Source organism: Chiloscyllium punctatum, chromosome 20 (genome assembly GCF_047496795.1).
Source record: "Chiloscyllium punctatum isolate Juve2018m chromosome 20, sChiPun1.3, whole genome shotgun sequence".
Taxonomy (NCBI): domain Eukaryota; kingdom Metazoa; phylum Chordata; class Chondrichthyes; order Orectolobiformes; family Hemiscylliidae; genus Chiloscyllium; species Chiloscyllium punctatum.
Genome location: NC_092758.1, coordinates 38,672,081 through 38,699,867, shown reverse-complemented (window position 1 = coordinate 38,699,867; position 27,787 = coordinate 38,672,081). Strand labels below are relative to the sequence as shown.

The 27,787-nt window shown below is 39.5% G+C and overlaps 1 protein-coding gene across 2 annotated transcripts in view; it reads right to left on the bottom strand.

Annotated features, from left to right (window-relative positions):
* LOC140492051 (glucocorticoid receptor-like) overlaps positions 1–24,870 on the bottom strand; it is a 118,787-nt gene extending 93,917 nt beyond the window's left edge. The window contains exons 1-2 of one of the 2 annotated variants that reach the window (XM_072590710.1): positions 24,687–24,870; positions 20,213–21,231 (exon numbers count right to left, since the gene is read on the bottom strand). In XM_072590710.1, the coding sequence (XP_072446811.1) occupies positions 20,213–21,204 (992 nt within the window). In that variant the 5' untranslated portion in view covers positions 21,205–21,231; positions 24,687–24,870. Of the gene's footprint in view, positions 1–20,212; positions 21,232–23,672; positions 23,837–24,686 lie in introns of those variants that run through there. The other variant, XM_072590709.1, reaches the window with a different exon arrangement.
* Positions 24,871–27,787: the final 2,917 nt, after the last annotated feature.

The window sequence follows — 27,787 nt, the reverse complement described above, 5'->3', positions numbered from 1 at the left end:
CAGATTAATATTGAATTCAAATTCTATCATCAGCCACAATAACGTTCAAACTCAGGCTCCCAAAACATTACATAGTCTCGCAATACACAGCTGGTCATCAGCTTCACAGAGAGGGCCCCCAATACTAATAGCAACTAGGCCAAGTAACAATCATGAAATACCCAATCTGAAATATAAAGACATTCTGAAACCCAACCTCAAAACATGAAAGCTAGAACGGAATACATTGCAATTAAAACAACCATGTATACAGCTAAATGGATAAGTTTCGGTCATCAACTGTGTTTGACATTTGAAACAAAAAAAAGCGAAGTGCCTTCAGCATAGGGTGTGCGCAGTACAAAGTCCAAGATTTGATCCACCCCTCATGTACAGTATTTGAAACCAGTTATACAAATTGAGGCTTGGTCAAATGATACAAGATGATGACAATACCAGACTGTAAATAGGCCATTTTTTTTGCTGAACACAACTGTGAAAGCAATGGGAGAATCCACCCTCTAAAATAGATAAAGAACTGATTGGTGTTATGATACAGATGTGTTCACTCATGAATGGAGAACATTTTCAGAAAACAGCATAGTAATAGTGGAATAATGGAACATTCTAAACAGCACATCCCTTCAGCTATTCAAAAAAAAACAAGGTACGAGCTTTCCAACCACTCTGTGCTTGAAAAAAATCTCTGAAGACAGTGTGCAATTTCAGATGCTATTCCACAATCAAACAACATTTGCTAAATAATCTGGTATGTGTTAGGAATTATGCTGACAATTAATTTAAGATTGTCAGTTAGGAACATTGTACGGTCCTCAGGGCAAAGCCTTAAACCGAGTCAACCTGCCTGATTTTAAATTTAAGCACAGCTTGACAATCAAATGACAGAGAATGCACTAATCAAATGATTACTATGTTGCCTCTACCAATCAAACTCCACCTGCCCAATCAACACTCTCTTTCCATATAAAACTTGGCTCCCTTTATATTGTTCAAAAATGTCCTGATCAGCAGAAGTTGAAATACTTCAACAACATTTATATATTTTTCACCACTACTTAAATCTGATAGAGAAGGAATAGCTGTTTAAGATACTGTGACAACATACAAGATTTCTGCACTTGTATAATAACTGCATGAAGTCAAAACAGGCTTAAGGAGCAAACTCTGACAGGGCATGTCTTCTTACCACAGCATTACAAGCCACTTCCAATTAATTCAATGACCTTGTTCTTCTTGATCTTTAATTTTTTGCATATCAATATTGTTGAAAATATGAATGGACAATATCAGTGAGGAAAACAGGGCTTTCTTGGTACTGAGTTAACAAAATTAAAAAATACCAGCTTTCTCTTGAATGCATTAATCAGATTGAAGGATTGTGATCTTACCAGCACAAGGACCAAGAAGCAATTGTACATTTGAGTGGGTAAATTAGATGGCAATTTTAAGCCAGTAAAAAGAGGGTAAAAAGGATTTATTTATAAAGAAAAGACAAAGGAAAAGCTTAAACAAAAACATGATTTTAAAATCTTCAACGATAATTAAAACCTGAAGGGATGATAGTCACCTAGTTGATTAATCAGTAAAAAATATCTAGAGAATTTTATTATCAATAATTAATATTTCTCATGGTATCAGGTTTGTGTTTCCAGGTAAACCTGTTGGGACTTGGTCTCAACCTGATGTGGAGAGATTTTTAAACTTTTGTCCTCCCCAATCCAACACCGGCATCTCCACATGTTTAGAAGGATAGGGGTGGGATCTAATTGAAACTTCCAGAATACTGAATGGCCTGGGCAGAGTGGACATTGGGAAGATATTTTCAGTGACAGGAGAGACTAGGACCTAACGGCATAGTCTTAGAGTCAAGGGAAGACCCTTTAGATCAGAGATAAAGAGAACCATCTTCAGCCAGAGTGGTGAATCTATGGACTTCATTGCCAGATGGAGATCAGGTCATTGAGTATTTTTAAGACAGAGATATATAGGTTCTTGATTGTCAAGGGTTATGGGGAGAAAGCAGGAGGATGGGATTGAAACTTATCAGCCATAACTGAATGGCAGAGCAGACTCAATGGGCCAAATGGCCTAATTCCTGCTTCTACATCTTATAGCAACACCTAGACTGAAGATCAATGAAGACTTAATTTACTGTAGCTTGTACAATTTGTAACCACTAAACACACATAATCAACTCTGTTTTACCTGGCATCTTATGAACCAGTATTCAATAAACTGGCAAAAATACCAGAAGTTTACTGCATTAGCTCAAATGTCAGAATACTCAGTTGAGGGTATGAGTGAGAAGACCCTCTGCTCGCAATTTTATTTAAGACAAAGTTGCATTATTACTTAAGCTATTTATGCTGCAAGTAAAGTATAACAGTGATGTGTATACCCCCTGCATTGCATTTCTATTTCTGTTTTTACCTTGTTTATTAGACCTCTTGATTAACTTGAATATTTGTTCAACCAGCATACCCTGAGATGCCGGTTGATTAAAAAGTCTGCTGTACAACAATTTTATTCCAATAAATTTCAAAAGGTGAAAAGGTACTGTAAAGTGATAGTTTCATCAAGTTAACTAGGACAGAAATGTCAGTAAAATATAACTGGCGCGCTTGATCCTGTTCTGCAAGTCAGTGAACGTTTAGTTGATATTTGCAACCTAGTAGCAAATACCGGCATTTTCTCATAACCCTTAATAAATTTGTTTAATGAAAATTGATACACTAAATTGTTTACTTTCAAACTGAGATTGAGCATCAATTGTCATTTACAGGTGAGTGTTCCAAATTTTTAAACACCATTAAGTGTGTCAAAACATTTCCTAACTCCAGCCATAGAGTCATAGAGATGTACAGCACGGAAACAGACCCTTCGGTCCAACTTGTCAATGCCGACCAGATATTCCAACCCAATCTAGTCCCACCAGCCAGCACCTGGCCCATAGCCCTCCAAACCCTTCCTATGCACATACCCATCCAGATGCCTTTTAAATGTTGCAATTGTACTAGCCTCCACCACTTCTTCTGGCAGCTCATTCCATACACACACCACCCTCTGCATGAAAAAAGGCCCCTTTTATATCTTTCCCCTCTCACCCTAAACCTATGGCCTCTAGTTCTGGACTCCCCCACCCCAGGGAAGAGACTTTGTCTATTTACCCAATCCATACCCCTCTTGATTTTATAAACCTCTAGAAGGTCACCCCTCAGCCTCCGATGCTCCAGGGGAAACAGCCCTAGCCTATTCAACCTCTTCCAATGGCTCAAATCCTCCAACCCCGGCAACATCCTTGTAAATCTTTCAAGTTTCACAACGTCCTTCCGATAGGAACTGACCAGAACTGCATGCAACATTCCAAAAGTGGCCTAACCAATGTCCTGTACAGCTACAGCATGACCTCAAAACTCTTGTACTCAATACTCTGACCAATAGAGGAAAGCATACCAAACACCTTTCTACGTACGACTCCACTTTCAAGGAGCTATGAACCTGCACTCCAAAGTCTCTTTGTTCAGCAACACTCCTGTGGACCTTACCATTAAGTGTATAAGTCCTGCTAAAGTTTGCTTTCCCAAAATGCAGCACCTCGCATTTATCTAAATTAAACTCCATCTGCCACTCCTCAGCCCATTGGCCTATCTGATCAAGACCCCGTTGTAATCTGAGGTAATGTTCTTCACTGTCCATTACACCTTCAATTTTGGTGTCATCTTCAAACTTACTAACTATACCTCTTATGCTCACATCCAAATCATTTATATAAATGATTAAAAGTACTGGATCCAGCACCGATCCTTGTGGCACTCCACTGGTCACAGGTTTCCAGTCTCAAAAGCAACCCTCCACCACCACCCTCTGTCTTCTACCTTTGAGCCAGTTCTGTATCCAAATGGCTAGTTCTCCCTGTATTCCATGAGATCTAACCTTGTTACCCAGTCTCCCATGGGGAAATTTGTCGACTGCCATACTGAAGTCCATATAGATCACGTCTATCGCTCTGCCCTCGTCAATCCTCTTTGTTACTTCTTCAAAAAGACTCAATCAAGTTTGTGAGACATGATTTCCCATGCACAAAGCTATGTTGACTATCCCTAAACAGTCCTTGTCTTTCCAAGTAAGTGTACATCCTGTCCCTCAGGATTCCTTCCAACAATTTGCCCACCACAGATGTCAGGCTCACCGGTCTATAGTTCCCTGGCTTGTCCTTACCACCTTTCTTAAATAGTGGCACCACATTAACCAACCTCCAATCTTCCAGCGTATCACCTGTGACTATCAATGATAAAAATAACTTAGCAAGGGGCTTAGCAATCACTGGCCTAGCTTCCCACAGAGTTTGAGGGTACACCTGATCAGTTTCCTATAGACTTGGGAAGAACTGTTGCCATACCAAACTGTGATGCATCCAGGTAGGATAAAAATTTCTAAGAGTCTGTATGGACATGCTGAATTTCCTTTGCCACCTGAGGATGTGAGGCATTATTGTGCTTTCGTGACCAGTGCATTGATGTGGGTGGACCAGGTCAGATTGTTGGTGATCACCATTCCCAGGAACTCGACCATCTCCATCTCAGCACCATTGATGAGATAGAGGTGTGCCCTGCACTCGCTTCCTGAAGTTTATGACCAGCTCCTTATTTGTTGACATTGATGGAGAAATCATTGTCTTTTCACCATGCCATCAAACACTATCTCCTTCCTGTACTCCTAATTGTTGTTTGAGATCTGACCTACAATGGTGGTGCCTTCAACAACCTTGTAAATGGAATTTGTGTAGAATTTGACCACACAGATGTGTGTGAATAAGGAGTATAATAGCAGACTGTGAAAGCTGCCTTACAGGGCACTGGTTTGAGGATTATGGTAGAGGAAGTGTTGCCTGTCCTTACTGCAGTCTGACCCTTTGCCCTCTTCATCACAAACACTGTCTACTTTTAGTTTCATAATATTACTGATCTCCAATTATTGCCTTTGTCTTTGTTTTTATGCTGCTAAACTATATTGGCTCACATATTCACCCTTTCCCACCTAATGTTCTCCTTCACTCCAAATCCCAATGTCTCTCTACTTCTTCAACAGGCCACATACACATCCACCATTTTCTCTACTCCACCACTGGTAGATGTGCAATCATTTTGGTGCCAGTCTCTGGAATCCCATCTCCAAACCTTTTAAGCTTCTTTACTTCTCAGTTATACTCCAAAGACCATTCTTAAAAACTGTGCTTACGTCTAAGCTTTTAATACTCCTTGTAAATTTCTGAGTTGGACAATAATCAGCATTGAGGCTATTATACAGAAAAACATCTCCAGATGCTACACTAGGTCCATTAGATCACTGTACATACACAGTATTTCATTCTTATTTGCAAACTACTATATATGTCCTTTGAACCAACATGATGAATACTTAAGTGTAATTCAGATATATACAAAGTTCAACAAATTAGTCAACACGGTATGCAGTGTTTGGAAACACAGTCTAAATAAGACAGGAGTCAAGTTGCCAGATCAACAGGAAACTGTACTCCATTGGATAAATATTTTAAATTAGTGCTTGACTCTGACTGAACATGTATTTATTTTTAACTACTGCCAAATTAAATACTTGAACATAGTTTTCTTATTTTGGACTGAAGGTGAAGGTTTTTTTCCCTTGTGAACTGTACATACTCTGCAAGGGTCTTCAAATATACAATGCATTAATAACATGTCATATAATTAAATAAACTCATCATTTTTCAATGCTAAACCAATACTTCAAAGTGATCAATAATATGGCAGAGTAATGACCAATGCAAAAAACTAACATGTAGTTGCAAGGGCAGCTTGGTGGTTAGCACTGTTACCTCAGTGCCAGGGACCTAGGTTCAATTCCCCCTCGGGTAACTATAGAGAGTTTGTGTGTTCTTCTGTGTGAGTTTCCTCCAGATGCTCCAATTTCCTCCCACAGTCCAAAGCTGTGCAGGTTAGGTAGCTTGGCTATGCTAAATTACCCAGTGTCCAGGGATATGCAGTAAGTAGACAGACTGAAGAAATTGGGATTGCTCTTTATGGGTGGCACGGTAACTCATGGTCGCACTGCTGCCTCAGAGCGCGAAGGACCCGGGTCTGATTCCAGCCTTGGGCGACTGTGTGGATTTTGCACGTTCTCCACATGTCTGCATGGGTTTCCTCCCGGTGTTCCTCTTTCCTCCCAAGTCCAAAGGTGTGCAGGTTAGGTGAATTGGCCATGCTAAATTGTCCACAGTGTTCAGAGATTAAGTTCATCAGTCAGGAGAAACGTAGAGCTATAGGGTAGGGGAATGGATCTGGGTGGGATACTCGGAGGGTCGATGTGGACTTGTTTGGCCAAAAGGCCTGTTTCCACACTGTAGGGATTCTATGATTCAATGATACTGCAGGTGCCACAGTGGAAGTTCAATCAGAAACGAACCAGCAATAATTGTCTAATGACCATCCACATTCAACACTATAAAAGATTTTGCTGAGAACCTGTACCATGCTTTGCAATGAAATGACTCGGCAAAATGTATACTTGATTTTTTTTTAAATTTAGATAATTGAAATGCTCAGAACAATATCCTCAGCTCCAGTTTAAGTGTCCTGAATACTTTTATAACCTCAAAGTTGCAACTGATAAAGCTAAAACAAAGAACAAAAAGCTAAGAACAGATGCAATTAAAGTGTAGTAAATAAAATCTATTGAAATCGACTGAGAAAGAAAGTTTCAGAAAGAAAGTCACAGAAAATCATCAAAATTGTTTACAGTGTAATGTCTACTTTTATTGAAATGGAAAGCCAAACCTATATCTGAAAGCTTGCAGAACATTTTCAGAAAAAGTAAAATGTAAAAGGAACAAATCTGGCACGTTGTTACAGAATGGCAACTCAGTGTAACTTTGGTTAGAGGGTCTGGGCGGGATGCTCTTTGGAGGGTCAGTGCAGACTCGGTGAGCCAAATGGCCTCAGAATCACAATCACAGTGCAGACTCAGCATGAATAGGAAACCTAGAAACATTCACCTCTGTTTGGTTTTGCTACTGACAGCCACCAGCAGGTAGAGGAATTATTTTTTTTGAAACCATCCATCATTCAACAGCTCAAATAAATTTAGTAGAATTTCAGAAAAAGCTTAAAGACAAAAGTGAAATTTTTAAGCTATACCTCTTAACCTGTGACTCCCAGACTGTTATATAATTGCAGAATCACTCTTCAAATGTAGGTTTTACATAGTGGTGTTTTAGTTAAAGAACTCTTACAAGTGCGACATTACTTAACTTTCCAATGAATACAAGTCCAGCTCTTCATTTGAATGGCATAAGCAGACAATTTGTCATCAGGTAAAATAATCTGGGTTTAGCTATGAGAAGTCATTGTACTGAACTATCATAAAGCATAACTTAATGCACATACAAACATAAGCTTCCAAGCAAATATAAAATGCTAATGCAAACTAACATATAATAAAATTGAGCTTATTTAATATGTTGTGCTAAAACAAAGCAACAATCATTGCCACCAAATCCTCATCTCCTCCTGCCATGCCAACATTAAATTTACTGTGGTGAGCAAAATGAGCCCGTAATAGAGTTTTACATCTGTACAACCATTTGACCGATAACCAGACTTCTTTGTTGCTTGCTTACTTTGAACAACACTGACCATTCTAATATAGACCATCTGCACATTCTGATCAAAAACTTTAATGAAATGAAAATTTTAAGCTAAAAAAGATAAGCATGATTTCAGCTTGAATTATGGAAGTACTTGCTCCTTCAATCACTTAAAAGAAAATGTTTGGATGTGATTTAACTTTTCAGAAAGTGTGCTCTTCTTTCCTCAATTTACAAATTTGAAAGAACTACAAATAAGGTTTCAATACCTCAACCAGAAAATCCAAGTTAATTATCATATACACAACAGATTCTGGCAATCCTCTTTAGGAGGAGGTTATTGTTACACCAAAACAATTCTTCATTATTTAACCATAATTTCATTACCAAAGCAAGAATCACAAAGATCAACTTTACAGCTTGAAATCGTCCACTTCAATAATGGCAATACATATGCAGATAGTGAGGCCTCAATTAAGATGATCAGTACTGTTAATGTCTTCCCAACTTAATTTCCTTCAATTGATCTTACATTCAAGTATTCAGAACTTTATCTCATCATAGGTTCTTTGTTTAAGTATAATTCATTTTCTTCTTCATTTAATGTCCTCAATTGTTCCAGCCTCAAACATTGAAAAATAGTTACAAATTTCATAGGGTACAAGATACATGCTTAAAGGACCCAGCACCCTCTATTTTCACCGCCACTCTTCCTGAAGTAACCATCCGGCATCACACCTTGAAGAATGACCCAAGGACCAGAAGTTTGATTAATCCAAGTCAGTGCAACTGTGTCTTACAAAAGGAATAAACATTGCTCACTCATTTAGTATAGGTTCTGCTGCCAGGTTGAAAGCCACTTTCAACACCCAAATATAAAAGCTATAATTTTTTCCCCAATTCTATCATTAAAGAATGCTTTTATTGTAGCGCACTTTTAAAGTACAAAATACAATGGCAAAGGTTCAAAGACCAGCAAGAATGATGTACAGTTCATGACCAGAGATCACCGCTAAAATACCAAAGAAGCTATGTTTGATCATTGAAGATTAAATAAATTTATGCAGGAAGTAAAACAACCTTTAAGAAAACGATAATAGGAATTAATTCTGTGGATACACAGAGAACATCAGGGGAACATGGCCCGAAGATTTAGCTCAGAACACTGCAGACTTAAAGTTAGCTGAAGGAGTACTCACTACTTCCCCTGAAACATAAACATGTAGGAATGCTTCTCAGAACAGCTAACTCAACTAAACAAATGCCAATATGTCCAGAGAAGGCAGTCATCTCAAACACTTTTCTAAGCAGTGAAATAAACACAAGAATATCTGCAGGATTCAAATATGATGGTATAAATTAATTCCACATGAAGGTTAAAGGTAGAAAAAAAGTCAGGTGAATGCACCAATCGTGTAAAAGGTTTAACCTCCTCAGGTAATTTTCCTCTGCAAATCACCATTATTTCCTCCATAATTAAAATAAAATGCACCCCAAATTCCACTGCCCTTTACAAACTATCACGCTTTCAGCCTCTCTTTTCTTCTCAAAATCCATAAACACTTCCAATAGCTTCCAAAACGAAGGGGCTTATCTTACTTGTAATTGCATGTCTGAATGTTTCCTTGACAAGACAATGAAACTGCTCTAATCAAAGTCAAAGTCAATCAGTGATTATACTACATTTACTTTCTTCAACCACTTAAGCTTCAGACATCATGTTATGCCATCCACCTAGCATTACCCTCCTCCTCTAAATCCTCTTCTCTGTTGTAGAGCTCAGTGGAATTTCTGCTCCCTTGTTTTCACTTGATCACAACTGCTCAAATGGAACATGTTACTCTGACCTTTCACAATACCAATGGTCTATCTTGGACCCCTCCTCCTTATTTATATGCTTCCTACTGGCATTATCCAAATACAAGAGGTCAAGCTATGCATCCATTCGGTCAGGTCCACCTATCTCCTTCACCTCCTCCAGACTAATGTAGTCATGCTGCAACATTCAGTTTTCAAAAAAAAGGTGCACTTCCTTCTGAATAAACATTGGAAAGACAAAAATCAAAACTCTTGCAATCCTGTTACAAGTTGTTACAAGCTACACTACTGCCACCAAATCAACTCCTCTCCCTAGCCAGTTGGTTATGCTGAAACAGAGTTTGCAAACTTCTCAAACAAAACCTGCTTTCATAACATTGCCTGCCTTCAATGCCGTTGGATCGTATTTGCTGAGAATTTAAAAAATAAAGACCGATCCAAACTCCATAACTCCTGTTCTTCTGGCTATTCTTTAGCCTTCGTAGCCTTCAGCTTCTCTGAAGCTCTGCTGCAATCTTTCTAACCTGCACGAAATCCAACCCGACCATTGCTTCTTCCTTTGTTGAACTTCATTAATTCTTACTTAGCTAATGCCTCCAGTTTAAAATTCTTCATGACTCTAGCTGCCTGTAACAAATGGTATAACCATTATGCTGGATAATATTTACTATGATGGCTCACTGGATTTCAATCAGTTAACTTTCCATGTCGGAACCATATCCTGGAGATATATTTTGGAGTAACATATTACTTCTTACAAAATGTGTCTGACTTCAATGTCAACAGAAGGACATGGGCTCGGAATCCATAACAGAAATTACAGCAAATTGATGACAGCAAAACTGCTTCAATGCATTGTCATTACTCTTCTGAACCTGACAGCTAGCTCTGGACTCCATACATAAACAGTTAGACACAGAAATTCAGAAGTTACTATCAGCGATTCTCTGTTTCTTCACAGAAGACACTGAAATTCTCTCACACAAATAGAAAAACAAGTAGAAAAATCATAAAACTGACAATTTGTCAGTTTACATTATTAGTTAAAACTTAAAGTCGCTAGGTAGTATTACACCATGTTGAATAAGGTGTACTAGATCTTTAATGATGTACCATGGTCATACTTTCTAACAAACAACCTTGCACTGAGAAACTAAATTTAATATTCATGAAGTTTCAATTTTTTTCCCACTGAGGTAAAAGAAACTCTCCTAACTTTAAGATGAATAAGACCAAAAGACATGGGATCAGAAGTAGGTAAATGGTCCATTGAGTCTGCATTACCATTCAATCATGGTTGAAATGTTTCTCAAACCCATTCTTCTGCCTTCTCTTTATAAACCTTGATTCCCCTTATGAATCACAAACCTATCTCTATATTAAATATACTCAATGACTTGCCTCCACAGTGTTCTGAGATAATGAGTTCTTCTGGCTGAAGAATTCCTCCTTATCCCAGTTCTAAAGGTACATCCCTCATGCATTTGGGTCCCAGATTCTCCTATGGTATTCGAGAAGTTTCAACCAAATTGACCCCTACCCCTCCCCATCCTTCTGAACTCCATACAGCCCCAGTTTTAAAATATTTCAAATCCTACCTGAATTCTGCACCTAGGTCTCAATATTTATTCTGCTCCATAAGGTTTCAATTAAAACTGAAAAATTCAAAGTATTTTATTTCCAGGTTTACAATCTGAGAAAATACAGAACTCTCTACCACATGGAGGGGTTGAAGCTAATGGTACAAATGCATTGAGACAGGGAGAAGGGAATACTGGGTTATTATTAATGTTTTAGATGAGGAAAGCTAGGACAAGATGTGAGTGGAGCTTAAAAAAGTTGAACAAAATTATTAAAATAGCAAGTGTTTAATTGGGTTAATTGATTTATTAATTGACTGAGTAGATATAAAAGAGAAAGAAAGATTTTTGCAGTGCAGTGATAATACTGTACCTCTGGGCCAAATGATATGAGACTGACTACCACTTTTGAATATGATGGCCGTGGAGTTGTGTCAAATCACATCCACAAGTAGGTAGGTTAAAGATCGAACAGTTCAGACTGTTAGGTGGAAGGAGCTGCAAGAAATAGTCAATAAACCTATTCACAAGGAAAGGTGCCTTAGTATTGTCTCATCAATTGGCTTGGATCTAAACTGACACAAATGGGCTGTTTTGTGCTATTTAACTGATTGTAATCCTAAATGTGTATTCAATTAATTCATTATCCTGCTTGGAAACATCATTGTTGCTCCATTCCAGAAATCCCTCTGCTAGATTCAAACTGACATCAAAAAAGAGGAAACCTTTGTTTGTGCTTAGATTATCAGATCCTTGTGAGAATGTTTGTAGTGTATGAGCAGGTAGAGAAAAAGTTAAGTTCTGAGTTTTGTGAAACAAGAGATTCACCTGACCATGACTCAGATCAGATAAGAACTTGCAGTTAACAATGGGGTGCTATAGACAAGGGTAATGGGTTAACAAGGTGGAAAAGCAGTCATTATATAGAGCTATTTAACAAGATGAGGTAATATTCAGTATGTAAAGCCAGTTAACAAGGTGAAAAGCCTTCAGTATCTGAAGCCAGTGTAACAACAAATCTTTACTATTGACACTTGCTAATTGTAATGGTCACTCAATTAATATGTATGTTGCCTTATCTGGATGCTCCTCCTTGTGTAATGACTATATAATTCATTAAGAATCTGCTATGCCTGAGAACTCATGACTATGTGCACATGGGTGATTGTTTTCTCTCCCTTCAGGGCCTATTATTATAATAATAATAATAATGAAAAAACTATACTATGTCTCTGAGCTTTTGTTTCAACTGAGGGGAGAAATAGGATGACAATATTGGTTTAGTTGACAAGATCCAAATAAATAGTTATGATCAGATGGTGTCAGCGATTGCCAGAACATTGGTGTCTTGAGACAGATGGGCCCACAAGGTAAGAATTTAAACCTTGGTCCTTCGACATTCCTGTGTTGGAGGTGGTCCCCTTGCTTATTGCTCTCTATTCTATGGATTCTTTGAATGATAATTCAATTGACACACACTTTTGTAAGTGCACTGAAAGAGAGGTTCTTGTCTTCTGTGCTGCATAGGTGGGAGGGGGAAAATGTGATTGAGGTTCCTGTCCTCTGTGCTGTATTAGGGTTCAAGTCCCCTGGTGGGTTTAATTGCAGTTTGAGTCAACTGCATGGTAACGGAGTTTGAGTCCCCGATGTGCTGAGGAAACTGGGATTGGAGTTCTGTTTAGGGTTTAAGCCCCCATGAGGAGTAAAGTGACAAAGGGGTTAAAGACTCCTAGTGGTGAAATTTGAGGCTCTGCCGGTCTTTGCTCTGGGGAAAGTGTGTCTTGGACTGTTTCACCATGTGGTCTGCTATGGCTGCTTTCTTTTTAGAAGTCTAATTTCATAGAGAGCATGCAAGAAATGGGAAGTTATTTGGGTGGCACTGAGAAATAAGAAAGGGATGATCACCTTTATTGGAATTGCATTATAGACCCCCTAATCGTCAAGAGGGAAATTGAGCAACAAACTTGTAAGGAGATTTCCATTATCTGTAGGAAGAATAGGGGATTTTAATGTTCCAAACCATAGACTGGGACTGCCATGGTGTTAAGGGTTTAGATGGAGAGGATTTTAAGTGTGTACAAGACAATTTTCTGATTCAGTATATGGATATACCTACTAGGAGAAGATGCAAAACTTGACCTATTCTTGGGAAATGAGGCAGGGGAGGTGACTAAAGTGTCAGTGGGGGAGCACTTTGGGGCCAGCAACCATATTTCTATTAGTTTTAAAATAGTGAAGGAAAAGGATAGATCAGATATAAAAGTTGAAGTTCTAAATTGGAGGAAGGCAAATTTTGATGCAATTAGGCAAGAACTTCCAAAAGCTGGTTGGGGGCAGAAATTTGCAGGTAAAGGGAAGGCTGGAAAATGGGAAGACTTCAGAAATTAGATAACTAGAGACAGTATATTCCTGTTAGGGTGAAAGGAAAGGTTGGTAGTTGTAGGGAATACTGGATGAATGGAGAAATTGAGGGTTTGGTTAAGAAAAAGGAAGCACATATCTGGTATGGACAAGATAGATCGAGTAAATCCTTGGAAAAATTTAAAGGCAGTAGGGATATACTTAAGAGGGAAATCAGGAGGGCAAAATGGGGAAGTGAGTTTTTGCAAATAGAATTAAGGAGAATCCAAAGGGTGTTTACAAATATATTAAGGACAAAAGCGTAACTAGGGAGAGAACAGCGCCCCTCAAAGATTAGCAAGGTGGCCTTTGTGTGGAGCCGCAGAAAATGGGGGAGATACTAAATGAGTATTTTGCATCAGTATTTATTGTGGAAAAAGACTTGGAAGATACAGAATGTAGGGAAATAACTGGTGACATCTTGAAAAATCTCCAATTTACAGAGGAGGAAGTGCTAGATGTCTTGAAATGTATAAGTGGATAAATCCCCAGGACCTGATCAGGCTTACTGTGGGAAGCTAGGCAGGTGATTGCTGGGCCCCTTGCTAAGATCTCTCTATCACTGATAGGCACAAGTGAGGTGCCAGAAGAATGGAGGTTTGGCTAATGTGGTGTCACTACTTATGAAGGGTGGTAAGGACAAGCCAGGGAACTATAGAACAGTGAGCCTGTCTGTGGTGGGCAAATTGTTGGAGGGATTCCTGAGGGACAGGATGCACACTGCTTTGGAAAGGCAAGGACTGATTAGCGATTGTCAGCCTGGCTTTGTGTGTAGGAAATCCTGTCTCTCAAACTTGAGGTTTTTTTTTTGAAGTAACAGAGAGGATTGAGGGCAGAGGTAGACATGATCGATATGGACTTCAGTAAGGTGTTTGACAAGATTCCCAATGGGAGACTGATTTTGACAAGGTTAGATCTCACAGAATACAGGGAGAACTAGCCATTTGGATTCTGAACTGGCTCAAAGGTAGAGGGTGGGTGGAGGGTTGTTTTTCAGACTGGAGGCCTGTGACCAGTGGAATGCCACAAGGAGATGTGCTGGATCCATTACTTTTTTTTTTATATATAAATGATTTGGATGTGAGCTTAAGAGGTATAGTTAGTAAGTTTGCAGATGATACCAAAATTGGAGGTGTAGTGGACAGTGAAGAAGGTTACCTTGGATTACAACAGGATTTTCATCAGATGGGATAATGGGCTGAGAAGTGACAGATGGAGTTTAATTTGGATAAGTGCGAGATGCTGCATTTTGAGAAAACAAATCTTAGCAGGACTTATACACTTAATGGTAAGGTCCTAGGGAGTGTTGCTGAACAAACACCTTGGAGTGCAGGTTCATAGCTCCTCTAAAGTGGAGTCACGGGTAGATAGGATAGTGAAGAAGGTATTTGGTATGTTTTCCTCTATTGGTCAGAGTATTGAGATCATGCTGTGGCTGTACAGGACATTGGTTAGGCCACTTTTGGAATGTTGCGTGCAGTTCTGGTCTCCTCCCTATCAGAAGGGTGTGTGAAACTTGAAAGGTTTCAGAAAAGATTTACAAGGATGTTGCCAGGGTTCGAGGATTTGAGCTATAGGAAGAGCTTGAATAAGCTAGGGCTGTTTCTCCTAGGGTGTCAGAGGCTGAGGGATGACCTTCTAGAGGTTTATAAAATCATGAGGGGTATGGATAGGGTAAATAGACAAAGTCTCTTCCCTGGGGTGGGGGAGTCCAGAACTAGAGGGCATAGGTTTTGGGTGATAGGGGAAAGATGAGACCTGAGGGGCAACGTTTTCATGCAGAGGATGGTGCATGTGTGGAATTAGCTGCCAGAGGAAGTGGTGGAGGCTAGTACAATTGCAACATTTTAAGAGGCATTTGGATGGGTATATGAATAGGTGGTGTTGGATGGATATGGGCCAGATGTTGGCAGGTGGGACTAGATTGAGTTGGAATATCTGTTCGGCATGGACGAATTGGATTGAAGGGTCTGTTTCTGTGCTGTGCATCTGACTAGGTGTTGAAATTAAGGTTGTACTAATTCTCGAGTCAAGAGGAGGAAGTTTCAATGTAAATTGTGCCATGCTGAGAATATTTGTTTAAATATTTTAGTTTAAAATAACAGTTCAGAAAATCCTTCTAAGTAACTGTTTGCCTTATTTGAATCAGTATCTCAACCTAATGTGTTTTGTGGGCTATGTAATGGGGTAGATTTTTGTTTTTTTTTACTTTGAAATTGTACATCATGTCCTCTTTTAAAATTATCTAACTTTTAACCTTAAAACAAATTGAATATCTTGAGCCCCTGATTTTATTTCAAATTCTAAAAATGCCTGTTTAAAGAAACAATTGGGTCAGTGGTAATGTTTTAGATATTGTATCATCATATCTTTGCGTTTTAATGCAGACTGTTCACAAAAAGAATGTATTTTTGAGTTTGTTTTTCAGAGAATATTAGAACTCGAGGCTGAGCAATTTAAATTCTTTCAATTATTAAGACTTCATTGGCACCTTCATATTGCAAATGCAAAGAGTGTTGATCTCTACCAAAGTTGTCACTGTAATTCTGACTTTTTTATTTGGCAAGTTTCATTTGGAGAACATCGAAATATTCAGCATTTATTTCCAATGAATATTTGATTTAAATCTGAACTGAAACTGTCTCTTCAATTGCTAAAGCACAGGAAACTTTTTTTGCTGTTCCAGACTTTTGAAATACTTTTCCTGACGGCTTTCACATTAAGACTTGGCTAATTTGTTAAAGCAAAATAATTTGAATAACCTGAATGAGGTATCAGAGGGCTTGATTTTCAAACCAAATTATTTTGTTTATAATTGACTGTACTGCTTAAACAATTCAATGTCTAATTTTTGTACAATCCATAAGCTTTAAAATATCATAGTGAACCAATAACATTCTTCAAGAATTAAAATGAATTAAAATTGAAATAGGCAGTCACCAATTAGTGTAATTAAATGTTTAACTGTCTTCATACTGAACCTCTTTTTCAAGGAAAGAATGATTGCAAGTGCAAAGATACTTGCAGCAGCTAACATCATCTCTAGAGTTTGACCATTCATAGGTAAAGCATACCTTCAGACCACAGCCCATCCCTCCACAACCTGATCCAATCAGCTCTCCTGTCTTGAGCACGACAAGTGAAGAAGCTAACAACAGCAAAGAGGTGGTTGGTATGCTTTTTGTCAGTGTCCTTTCTGTGAACATTAAACCACGTGAGCTTTACTTTACCTTTCCTTCATTTAAGGGATATGAAGGTTCACTGATCAAGCTAACATCACAACAGCCAGTTGGCTTTGTTACGCTTGACAGCAGAGTGGGAGCAGCAGCAGCAAAGAATGCTGCATTCACCTAGCTTGCAGTTGCTGTACTGCACACAGATGTACTGGTATCCTTAATTTGAAGCATCTTCAGAAGGATGGAAGTCTCCTTAATTTTTAAAGCATTTAACTGTCCTTATCAAAGAAATCCAATTTCTCCAAGGAATAATGCAAGAACAGACTGAATTTCGTTTTCAGGTTGGACTTCACTAAAGGAGATTTTTGGAAAACTGGCTTGTTTCCATTTGACTTGGAGGCAATGGAGCGGTCACTAAGGGCTGTGGATTTAAGAACTTCACTAGTGACTTTTTTTCCCATATGGGAGGATTCTTCAAAGTCTATTTACTCTATTGACTAGTAATTTTTGTGGTAAAAACAAGTAATTTTTGTTACAATCATTGTACGCTGTGTGTCAATAACTTAAATTCTGTCTGTCTTAAAGCTGGAAAAGGCACCAGTTATCATGAAATGATAAAAGGAGGGAATGAGAATGTGTACAGGATATGATCAGGTAGGAAAAGAGTTGAGCTCTGAAACAAGTGATTGTGACACGGATCAGATAAGAACTTGCAGTTAACAATGAGGTGCTGAAGGTGAGGGTAATGCTTTAACAAGGTGGAAAAGCATTCATTATGTAGAGCCAATTAACAAGATGAGGAAGCATTCAGTACATAAAGTCAGTTAAGGTGAAAAGCCATCATTATGTGAAGCCAGTTACTCAATGTAAAACAACAAATGGCTTAATCTTTACTACTGACATTTGTTGATTCTAACAGTCACATATAATATGTATGTTGCCTTATCTGGATAGTCCTCTGTAAAATGACTGTATAATTCATGAAGAATCTGCTCTTCCAGAGAGCAGACTGAACTCTCGAGGGCATAGGTTTAGGGTGAGGGGAAAGATATAAAAGAGATCTAAAGAGGCAACCTTTTCACTCAAGAGGGTGGTATGTGTATGGGACATTTAAAAACCATTTGGATGGGTATGTGAATAGGAAGGACTTGGAGGGATATGGACCAGGGGTGGGATATCTGGTCAGCATGGATGGGTTGGACTGAAGGGTCTGTTTCTATGCTGTACATATGACTGTGCACATGGGCAATTGTTCTGCTTCCATCCCAGGGCCCAGAATAAAGATAAAGGAGGTAAAACTACACTTTTGTTTCAACTGAGGGGCAAAACGGAGATGACACTTATTGCTTCATTGTTTCAGACAATGAGTCTGAATTGAGACAGTAAATGTTTAGAAGAAAACTATACTGTAAATAACAGTAACACATTACGGGAAAAGAACAGAACTGATCCACTATCTAATTGCTTGCCTCATACTTCTCTTGCATTTCAATGCTTTTCTCAGTGTGAAAAAGGAAAATCTTTAGCTATATGCCAAGCAAAAATAGATCCACCATGTTAAACTGACCTTACATACTGAATACTTCCAATATTTACTAGCTCTACATAATGGATGCTTTTTCACCTTGTTAACCCATTATCCTTGCCTCCAGTACCCTATTGTTAACTGCATGTTCTTATCTAATCTGAGTCATGGGCAGGTGAACCTCTTGTTTTCACAAAACTTAACGGTTTCTCTACCTGCTTATACCCTATACACATTCTCACCTGAACAGAAATTGTTTGCAATTTCGTTAGGAGACAACAAAAACAGCTGGTCATATCTTCCAACATAACAAATGGCCAGAATTTCAATCTGCCACTGAAACAGGAGTAGTCCAATTTCTTGAACTACAAAGACAAAGGAATTAGCAAGTTGACTTAAATTCCATTGCTTAGGTTGCGTCAGAGGATTTCTTTTTAAAAAGAAAGACCTAGCCTTATGCAGTAGTGGAGTTAGTGCTGATTTCCTGAGAATAAATTGGTTCAGGAAATTGAATGTGCATTTGTGCACTCATTTAAAACAAAGCAACTGAGCATTGAATTCAGATATCAGTAGTCCTCCACCACAATTCCTCCAACCATTCTATTAAACAAATTTCACTTGTCAACTAATTCCTGTCTGTCATTCTAAGTGAGAGCGGACAGTCTCCAGATGCAACAAAATTGGGTCCATGATGAATAGCATGCAGATTTTAGAGTAACAGTCAAGTAAAATGAGAGCAAAATTGTGATACTTTATTCACTTCTGTTCCATAATGGTCAAATGACAGAATTCATGCAGACTTGAATGGAACTATTCAATAATAAATTAACAGGATCTTGACTCTAATCTAGTCTGCCTTTAGAGGCTTTGGCTTAGAGTTAACACTGACTTACCAGTCACTAACAAGTTGACTAGAAAATATTTTAAATATGCAAACATATAATCTTAAAGGTCCAGTTACAATGTGAATGATGACTTCAATGCTATTACTCTGTGCAGTCTCTGTGAAAAGGTTTAGTGAAACATCACTGATTTTCAGCTCTACCAATGCTGACTCTTATTTGCAATACAAGCAAAGCTTTCTTTCTCCACAACCAGCAATATACCTCAATTCAAATACTTGTGATCTTCAACATTTTAATGGGAATGAGCTAGGAAAATATTTTTCCTTTAAGAATGGGCAGCACTGTCTCAAATATTAAACTCAAGCAGATCGCTGTTAAACTAATCACATCCTTTTGTTGAAATTTGATTAATATTAAACACAGCAACTTGATGTTGCATTTTGTAAAATTGAACTTTATGACCCCATATCAATTTTGTTGTAGAAAAGAGTTGTTTCTGGATCAACTGCAAAACCTAGTTTAACAAAATAAACAAAACTATAGACAGAAATGAAGCAAATAAATTTTCCTACTTCTAAGCAAATTTGGCCCACAAGTAATTTCTCTCTTCTGTTCAAACTATCCTTTGCAAACCAAACCTATAAATGTCAATATCAAATTAACAGTCACAGGCTCTGCTCCTCCTATATTATTACTTGGAAATTTTAAGCCTTTGTCTTTCTATCACATACTTTATCATCTTTAGCTAGGCAATATTTTGGATTATTACAATTGATATATCCATGGTGACACTAAGTTCCAATTCTGATGGAAGTTTCTATACTTACTTGAAACTTGAGTAATATAAATTATTGCTTAGTTTACCTGGTATAGGAGGGATGTCTTATGAGGAAAAATTAGATAGTCCAATAAACTCCACTGGCTACAAGCTTAGAATAAGAGCTGATTTGATTGAAAAATACAAGATCCTGAAGGGCTGCTTCTTATGGGATTTATTAGATTCCCTTTATCCAGGACTGAGGCACTAGGCATTACAGCATGCTAAATGTGCAGGTCTTCTTAAGGTACATGTGTAATAGGAAAAAAAATCTTACATTTACAAACCCAACATATTCCAAAGCAATTCACAGCCAATGAAGTGCTACCTTTAATTTCTGCTATGTAAATCTTGCTTTCACAATGACTATATTTGGTAGTATAATTTCATAGCTGGACACTGGCTTAAAAGCAAAAATAGTGCTTACCTATTGTACTTGGCTGGTAAAGCATCTGCCCCAGTGCAGATGTTCCTCACCCGACTGTTGGACAAATTTGCATTGGGACGTTGGCATACTTCCCAAGCTTGAGCAACTGCTGTGAAAGATGGAACAAAGTTGAAGATGGGTTTCTGATTGCTACTGGTTTGCGCTGATTCTGTACTGTACAGAAAAATGGGTTCCTTGGCTGGACCATTGGCTCCTGCTGCCTCACTGGCAGCTCTGCAATAACCCCTGCTGACTTGCTCCTGTTTAATAACACCAGGAGTAACTAATTCAATGTAGCTCTCTTGCTCCTGTTTCACCTCCATGGGGGCAGTGGTTGGAACTGGCATAGGAGCCCAGATATCCTCCTTTCTCTCAGTACACCTACTTTCTGGAGTTGGCCAAGAAGCAGTACATTCTTCAATTGGCTGCAAATCCACCAGACGATCCTTAAGCAGGGCAGGTTCAGAGGACAGAGGTGACAGCAAACCAGAATCATCATCTCCACAAAAGGCAGTCAGACTCCAAGGACTGCCTTGTTGCTTTTCCCCTCTTGGAGATGGGAAGAACTCAAGATCAGGAAGAAAATCCACCGAGCCAGCATCATCGAGCCCACCCAGGAGATCCTCTTCACAGCCACTTGGGTACAGCCCAATATCCGTGTCACTCTTTGATCTATTCCCTACCTCCTGCAACTCATTCAAAGCAGCAAGGCTCTGTTCCAACTCTGACAAGTCGGTAGCTGCCTGGGAAAAGGACTCCTGCTGCCCGCTACCTCCATTCGTGATTCCAACTCCATCCAAATGCTGCTTGTCACTTTTGTTGCTGTCATGTGGTTGGAACTGTATTATGGGTGGTGTGGTTGTCAGCATTTCGCTGCCTTCCATAACACCTTCACAGTCTCTCAGAGTGCCACTCCCTTCACTTAACTGAGAAACCACATCCCAGATTTGTTTCCCTGGTTTCATGTTCTCATCCTCGATCAAATTTGCCATTACCGAGCTGGGCACTCACAGCATGACCTGCAACAAGAAATTATATTTCAGGCAGATTGCTTAACATCACAAAAATGAAATAAACACCAGTTCTTACAAACATCAAAACACTTCAAACTTTCTCCAATCTGGATCTAGTATACACAAAACTCAAGGGCACATTTCCATTCTGTCGTGACCTGATTTAAGGCACAGAATTGATTCTCTACTGTCTTAATTAAATGTTTTCCCTGTGAATATTACCAAATTGCTTGCAACTTTGACTTTTCTGAAGATGCATCATTGTTAGGTCTACAATTCCCCAAAGGCACTGTTCCTAAGAGGGTCTGCTTCCTTATGTGCATGCTGCCTGTGAACAATTTCATCCACATAGAACCAACTTCGACATGTATACTCTACAGTACAAATCAACTTTTAAACTTCTATTTCTCACTGCAACAGTGCAGAAATGAAATCTAAGTGCACATAAAAGTTTTAATTACATAATCACTGAGCATCTCTTCCTAACTGTTTTCTATCCTGTGAACAGCATAGTCCATCCAAATATACTGCATTTTTACAAGTGGTACTCAGCAGTCAAAACAAAAAACGGGTGACTGGAATTATCTTGATTACCTTACTAGGCTTACCAAGTAGGAGAGAGTGAGGACTGCAGATGCTGGAGATCAGAGTAGAGAGTGTGGTGCTGAAAAAGCACAGCACGTCAGGCAGCATCCAAGGAGCAGGAGAATTGACATTTCGGGCATAAGCCCTTCATCAGGAATGGGGGCTGGGGGGAACACAGATAAATGGGTGGGGTTGGGCAAAAGGTAGCTGAGAATGCAATAGGCAGATGATGTGCTGGAGAAAGTCAGCAGGCCTTGTAGAATTTGTGGAGAGACAAACAGAATAAAGGAGTCCAATCTGACTTATTTGGTATTGCAAAAAAGTCATATTGGACTCAAAACGTTAATTTATTCCTCTTTCTACAAATTCTGTTAGACCTGCTGAATTCTTCCAGTATTTTTCTTTTTATTTCAGATCTCCAGCATCCACAGCCCTGCTTTTAAGTTTTTAACAGTTTTTATACTTAAGTGTGTTGTTCACTTGCAGTGAGAAACAATGCTGTGATTTAGTTAGGCTACACTATTCCTTAATTCTCCAGCATACCCAACTCCTCAGTTATGATGTAAAAACTATGCTTTACTTCTTGATATCATCTGACAATTTCATACCTATCTGACAGTTTATGGATATGCATTTAAACATTTACTTACACATTAGATAATTGTAACATTTTCCATTACCTATCCAGATGGATTCCAACTTAATGCATTTTACATCAGTGTCCTAATGCGCAGGGCTTGAATTTCGGGTGCTCACTTTTGTTAATGAATTGTGAAGACACGCATACTTTGTATCCACTATAACGTTATTCAAATCGCGCACTGTACATATTTTTTTACCTAAAGACCTCGTTCTTGCTTTGAACTTGGATCAAAGCAAAATTCGTTGAGTGATTTTGTACTGGAAATAATCAGAAAACGTTGTCTACTTTAAAGGGAAATTTCAAATTTTGGGGGGGACGGGGAAGAGAAAGAGTCCTCTTGCTCAAGTACTGCGAGCAGCATACGGTTCCTGGTACCTGAAGCACTAACAGACACCACACACACATTAAATTGCAAGCAGCGGGAAAAGGGCACAGGCATTGTCAAAGTAAGCACGATCTAAAAGTGCCTCAAGAGAACATTGTTTAAACAATGACAACACCAGGTTACGGTCCAACAGGTTTCGTTGGAAGCACTAGCTTTCAAACGGTGTTCCTCTACAGCTATCTGATAAATCAGCAGAACTCCGAAAGCTGGTGTTTCCAAATAAACCTTTTGGACTATAACCTGGTGTCGTGAGATTTTTAAACTTTGTCCACCTCAGTCCAACACACGGGCACCTTTCACAGCAAGAAAACATGACAGCACTCCGGCTGCTCTGTCAGTCTGGTTAGCCCCACGGTCTCTCAATGTAAACTTTATCATCATTCTCCAAGCCGCTCTGCAACTTATTTCACCGGCGCGTGAATCATCTGCCCGCACGCCCCTCGATTCTGGATGAGTGGTGCTGGAAGAGCAGGCAGCACCCGAGGAGCAGCAGTGTGTCAGGTTCTGATCCACATTATTTGCAGGCGGCGTTGAGAAGGACTTGGGGGGGGGGGGGGGGGGGAAGAGGGGCGACGCCCACGAACCCCCGATCTCCACTGGGGCGGACTCCAAGAGCGGAATCGGTGTGAAAGTTACTGTTTGTTTGTTTGTTTATTTGTTTCTTCACCTTCTGTAAACACCCCCCCCTCCCCCCTTCTCCTTCCCTTCCGGGGGCAAGGCAGGGTAAACAGAGGACCGATCCGGCCACGGCCACGGCCAGGGCCGCTCCCACCCCGACGGGCTGGCCACTCCCGGAGCGAAGGCACAAGTCAGCCCGCCAGCCGCCTCCCTCACCTCATGACAGCACTCGGGCCTCCGCGCTCTCCTCCTTCCCGCCTGTCTGTCTGTCTGCCTGCCCGTCCCTCGGGCCGCTCGCTCGCCCGCCCGCCTTTCCTCCCCGATCCTAAAATGTCCGCTCACAGACCGTTCAGCCGGGCACGCGGACGGCGGCGAGACTCCGCCGCGCGGCCACGTCGGAGCGCGGCACGCGCGCTCGCGGCACGCAGCCAATCACCGAGCACGTCCCGTGACGTCGACGCGTGAGCGGTGCTGATTTAAAGACGACCGCAACACGAAGCAAATTTTTTAAAAAACATTGCAATAAACCAAAATATGAGATTATTTATCTAAAAGCAATAGACGTTGAAAGTTCCCATTTTTCTGTGAATTCTGCAACACAATTGAGGTAATGATATAATTAAAGTTGGACACCCTAAAATAGTGACATGTCAAACTTTTGTGGGCAGCAACACCACTTTAAGAAATGTGTCTGCCCCAGGTTTCATCAAATATATTCGCAATGTTTAACCTTCGACGTCTCCGTTTAAATCCCCACCCCCACCCTCGCATTTACTGTAATTTGTTGTAGGTTTTCTATTGCTGGATGACTAGGTCTTCCAGTTTGGGGGTGGGGGCGTTTGCGAGACGTGTACGCCAGGAGCCTAACGTTTTCAAGATACAAGATCGTGCCTCCGCTGAAAAGAGACGGAAAAGAAAACGGGAAGCAGAGAGAGAGAGAGAGAGGGAGAGAAAGGCGGAAGAAAGCAGTCCCCTTCTTGTCGCGAAAAAAAAATCAAAATAAATAATCTTGTCAGTTACTCAATCTGATTGAGTAAAGGCCTCAACGCCCAAGACACGTCGAGTAGCTCCGACCCCCTTCAAGAGGAAACGCCAACAACGAAAAGTTATCACTTCTTTCTTATCAGATGTGTGAACCCAGCGGATGCGAGCAACAGTTCGGTCGGTGTCAGCTGAGCTGTCAGCGCCGAAACTTCGCAACGTTTCGCGTGATAATGATTTCTAACTTACGTCCAGAAACACTCGGTTGTTGCTATCGCAAATATAAAATCCTCAGCGAGAGCAATGTAAGAGCCAGCGGTGTCTGAGAATGAATCCTTTGCTGCGGGATCCCGAAACGTCTTAAGCAGCAGGCGCCGACTGAAGTTGTGTGGAAGAGTGATTCTCTCTCTCTCTCTCTCTCTGTGTCTCTGTCACTGTACAGTACATTCAGCCACAGAGCTCTCCTGAACAGTAGGTGGAGCACTCAGGCAAATTTGCTGCGAATCATTTTGTAAATTTCATTGCAATATGTCACTTTCCAATGCCTGAAAAAAATAAATTTACTCTCTGCCCTCTTCACACTGTTGCATTTGCCCAGCGTTTAGAAACCCATCGGCACATTTTTTCTCTTTTTTTTTCAGGTTGCTAAAGGATTGTTGCAACCAGTCCGTCTTAACGTAAAAACGACTTGCGTCAGAAAATGCGCTCATTTCCTCGCCTGTTGCTGCTAACCCCATGTTTAATTTGTCTTTCTGTCGATCTTTCTAAGGGATGAGTTGCCTTCTCACTCCTTTTCAACTCCCCTCCTATTCCATCTTAATTTCCCTTTCAATTCTCCCCCTTTGAACTATCTGTTGGAGTCCTACACCCGCTTAGTACACTTGTCAGTCATTTCAATTTTAACCTCAATGATGTCGATCCAATCACTTCGAGGCTGTTGACTCCAGATCAGAGGCTCCATTACCCCTAACGTTAACAAGTTTCTCTCTTTCCCTACCCGTCTTGAGTTTCCATCCGTTTCCTCAAAGGAGCTTTGGTTGTTTTTCAAATATCAAATAAAACATCAACTTAGAATAGGTAAAGAAATGTATTTGTTTGTATAATTTGTCGGTGTCACTTTGTGTATTCATGATAAAAATGGATGGTGACCATTTGGCCTAGACTATATGTATTTTTCACATCGGCAAAATGTGCCTGACCAGTTCTAACATAATCTTTACTTAAAACACTTAACCAACCTATTCTTAAATGTTAACACAATCTCTGCTATATCTTCATTGCACAGCATCGCAAACCTCTGTTCCTCTTTCCTTCTATTATCTCATGGGTTCAACAGTGAAGTTTATTTCTACTTCATCTTTCCCATTTTTAAATCAATTTCAACATCTATCATATGCCCTGATTCCTTCTGCTCTAGAAAAGCTGGAAACATTTTGTAAATTTTTCTTTGCATTTCCTCCTACTGGATAGCATGAAAATAATTCTTACTGCTGTCAGCTATGGCTTAGTTGGTAGCAGATTTAACTGTGAATCAACATTTTCTGGGTTTGAGTACTGCTGCAAAGACGTGAGCACAAAATGTGACACTCCATTGTAGTGATAGAAACTGCTATACTGAGATTGTGCTCACTTTTCAGGTAAAATATTTAACTTGAGGTCTTTTGCCTTCGCTAATAGATGTTAAATATTCCATTCCATTTCATTTGAGAACAAAGGAGTTCACTCCGGTTTCTATCCAGTATTTAGTTATCATCAGCATCACTGGAATTGAGTACCTAACCATGACCACATTGCTGCATATGTGCAATTAAGATGCATTCTTAAATTAAATACTCTCATTTCATTTTAATCTCCTTATTCATTCTTATTCTAAATCCAAAGGTTTCATATGTTTATTTCATTTTTTAAAAATTTAATCTGTTTTCCACATCTATTGACACATGCATTGTCTCCAATGGTGTCAATATTTTCCAATCAACCTGTTCAGAGATGTTATATTTCATGGTCATTGCATCAAAGGGGCCGATCCACATGTAATTTATCCAGCTGGTCACAGTCATTTGATCTGATTTTTCATTTGTTTAAACTGCGAATTTGAACATTAAAAATTCAGTTGCTGAGAAGTGTGTGAGTGAAGAAAAACATTCTGAAAGCATTTTGAGCAATTTGTTGGAACAAGTGGACCAGGTTACACATCCAAACAACCTTTGTCACACACTATAATATTCACAGAATTACAGAGGTGTCCTGGTGCTGAAGAAGGCCTTTTGGGCCATTGTGCCTCTACTGGCTTGTTAAATGAGCACTATCACCTAGTGACAATCTCCTGCTTTTTCCTCATACCTACATATTATTTTTATCCAATGTCCTCTTGAATGCCTGAATTAAACTGCCTCCATCACATATCTGGGCAGTTCATTGCAGACCTTAACTACTTGCTGAGTACTCACTTCACACTTTCTTCTTTTGCAGATCACTTGAAATATATACCCTTTTGTTCTTGTTCCTTTTATGAGCAGGAACAGTTTCTCCCAATCTACTCTATCCAGCCCACTCCTGATTTTGAAAATATCTATCAGATCTTTTAGGCTACTTCTCCCCAAGGAGAATAGTTGCATCATCTTCAATCTATCCTCATAAACTGAAGTTTCTCACCCCTGGAGCCATAATTGTAAACTGCTACTGCACTCTCCCCAACGTGTTCACATCCTTCCAATAATGTGACACTTAGAGATGTACACAGTACTCCAGTTAACATCTAACAAGAGTGTTATGCAAGTTGAACATCACCTTTTTGCTTTTGTATTCTGTGCCCCTATTAATAAAGCTGAGGATTCTGTATGCTTTACGAACTTTTTTCTCTACCTGTCCTGACACTTATAATAATCAATGCAAATATGCACACAGGTCCTACTGCTCCTGCACCTCTCTTAGAATTGTATCCCCCATATTATATATTGTATTTTAATGTTATTCCTACCAAAATATATCACTTAACGCTTCTCTAGATTGAAATTCATCTGCCACTTATCTGCCCAGACCACCAACTGATCCATGTTCTTCTGGAATTCTACACTGACCTCCTCACAGCTTAAAATTCTTCCAAGTTTTGTATTATCTGCAAACTTTGAAATTGTCTCCTGCATACCAAAATATGAATCAATAACATATATCATGAAAAGCAAGGGTTCTAATACCAACCACTACTGAAATTGATGTCTCACTAACTTGATTGAGTTTTTTGAAGAAGTGACAAAGAAGGTGGATGAAGGCAGAGTGGTAGACATTATCTGTATGGACTTCAGCAAAGCATTCAACAATGCTCCGCATGGTAGTCTAGCTAGTAAGGG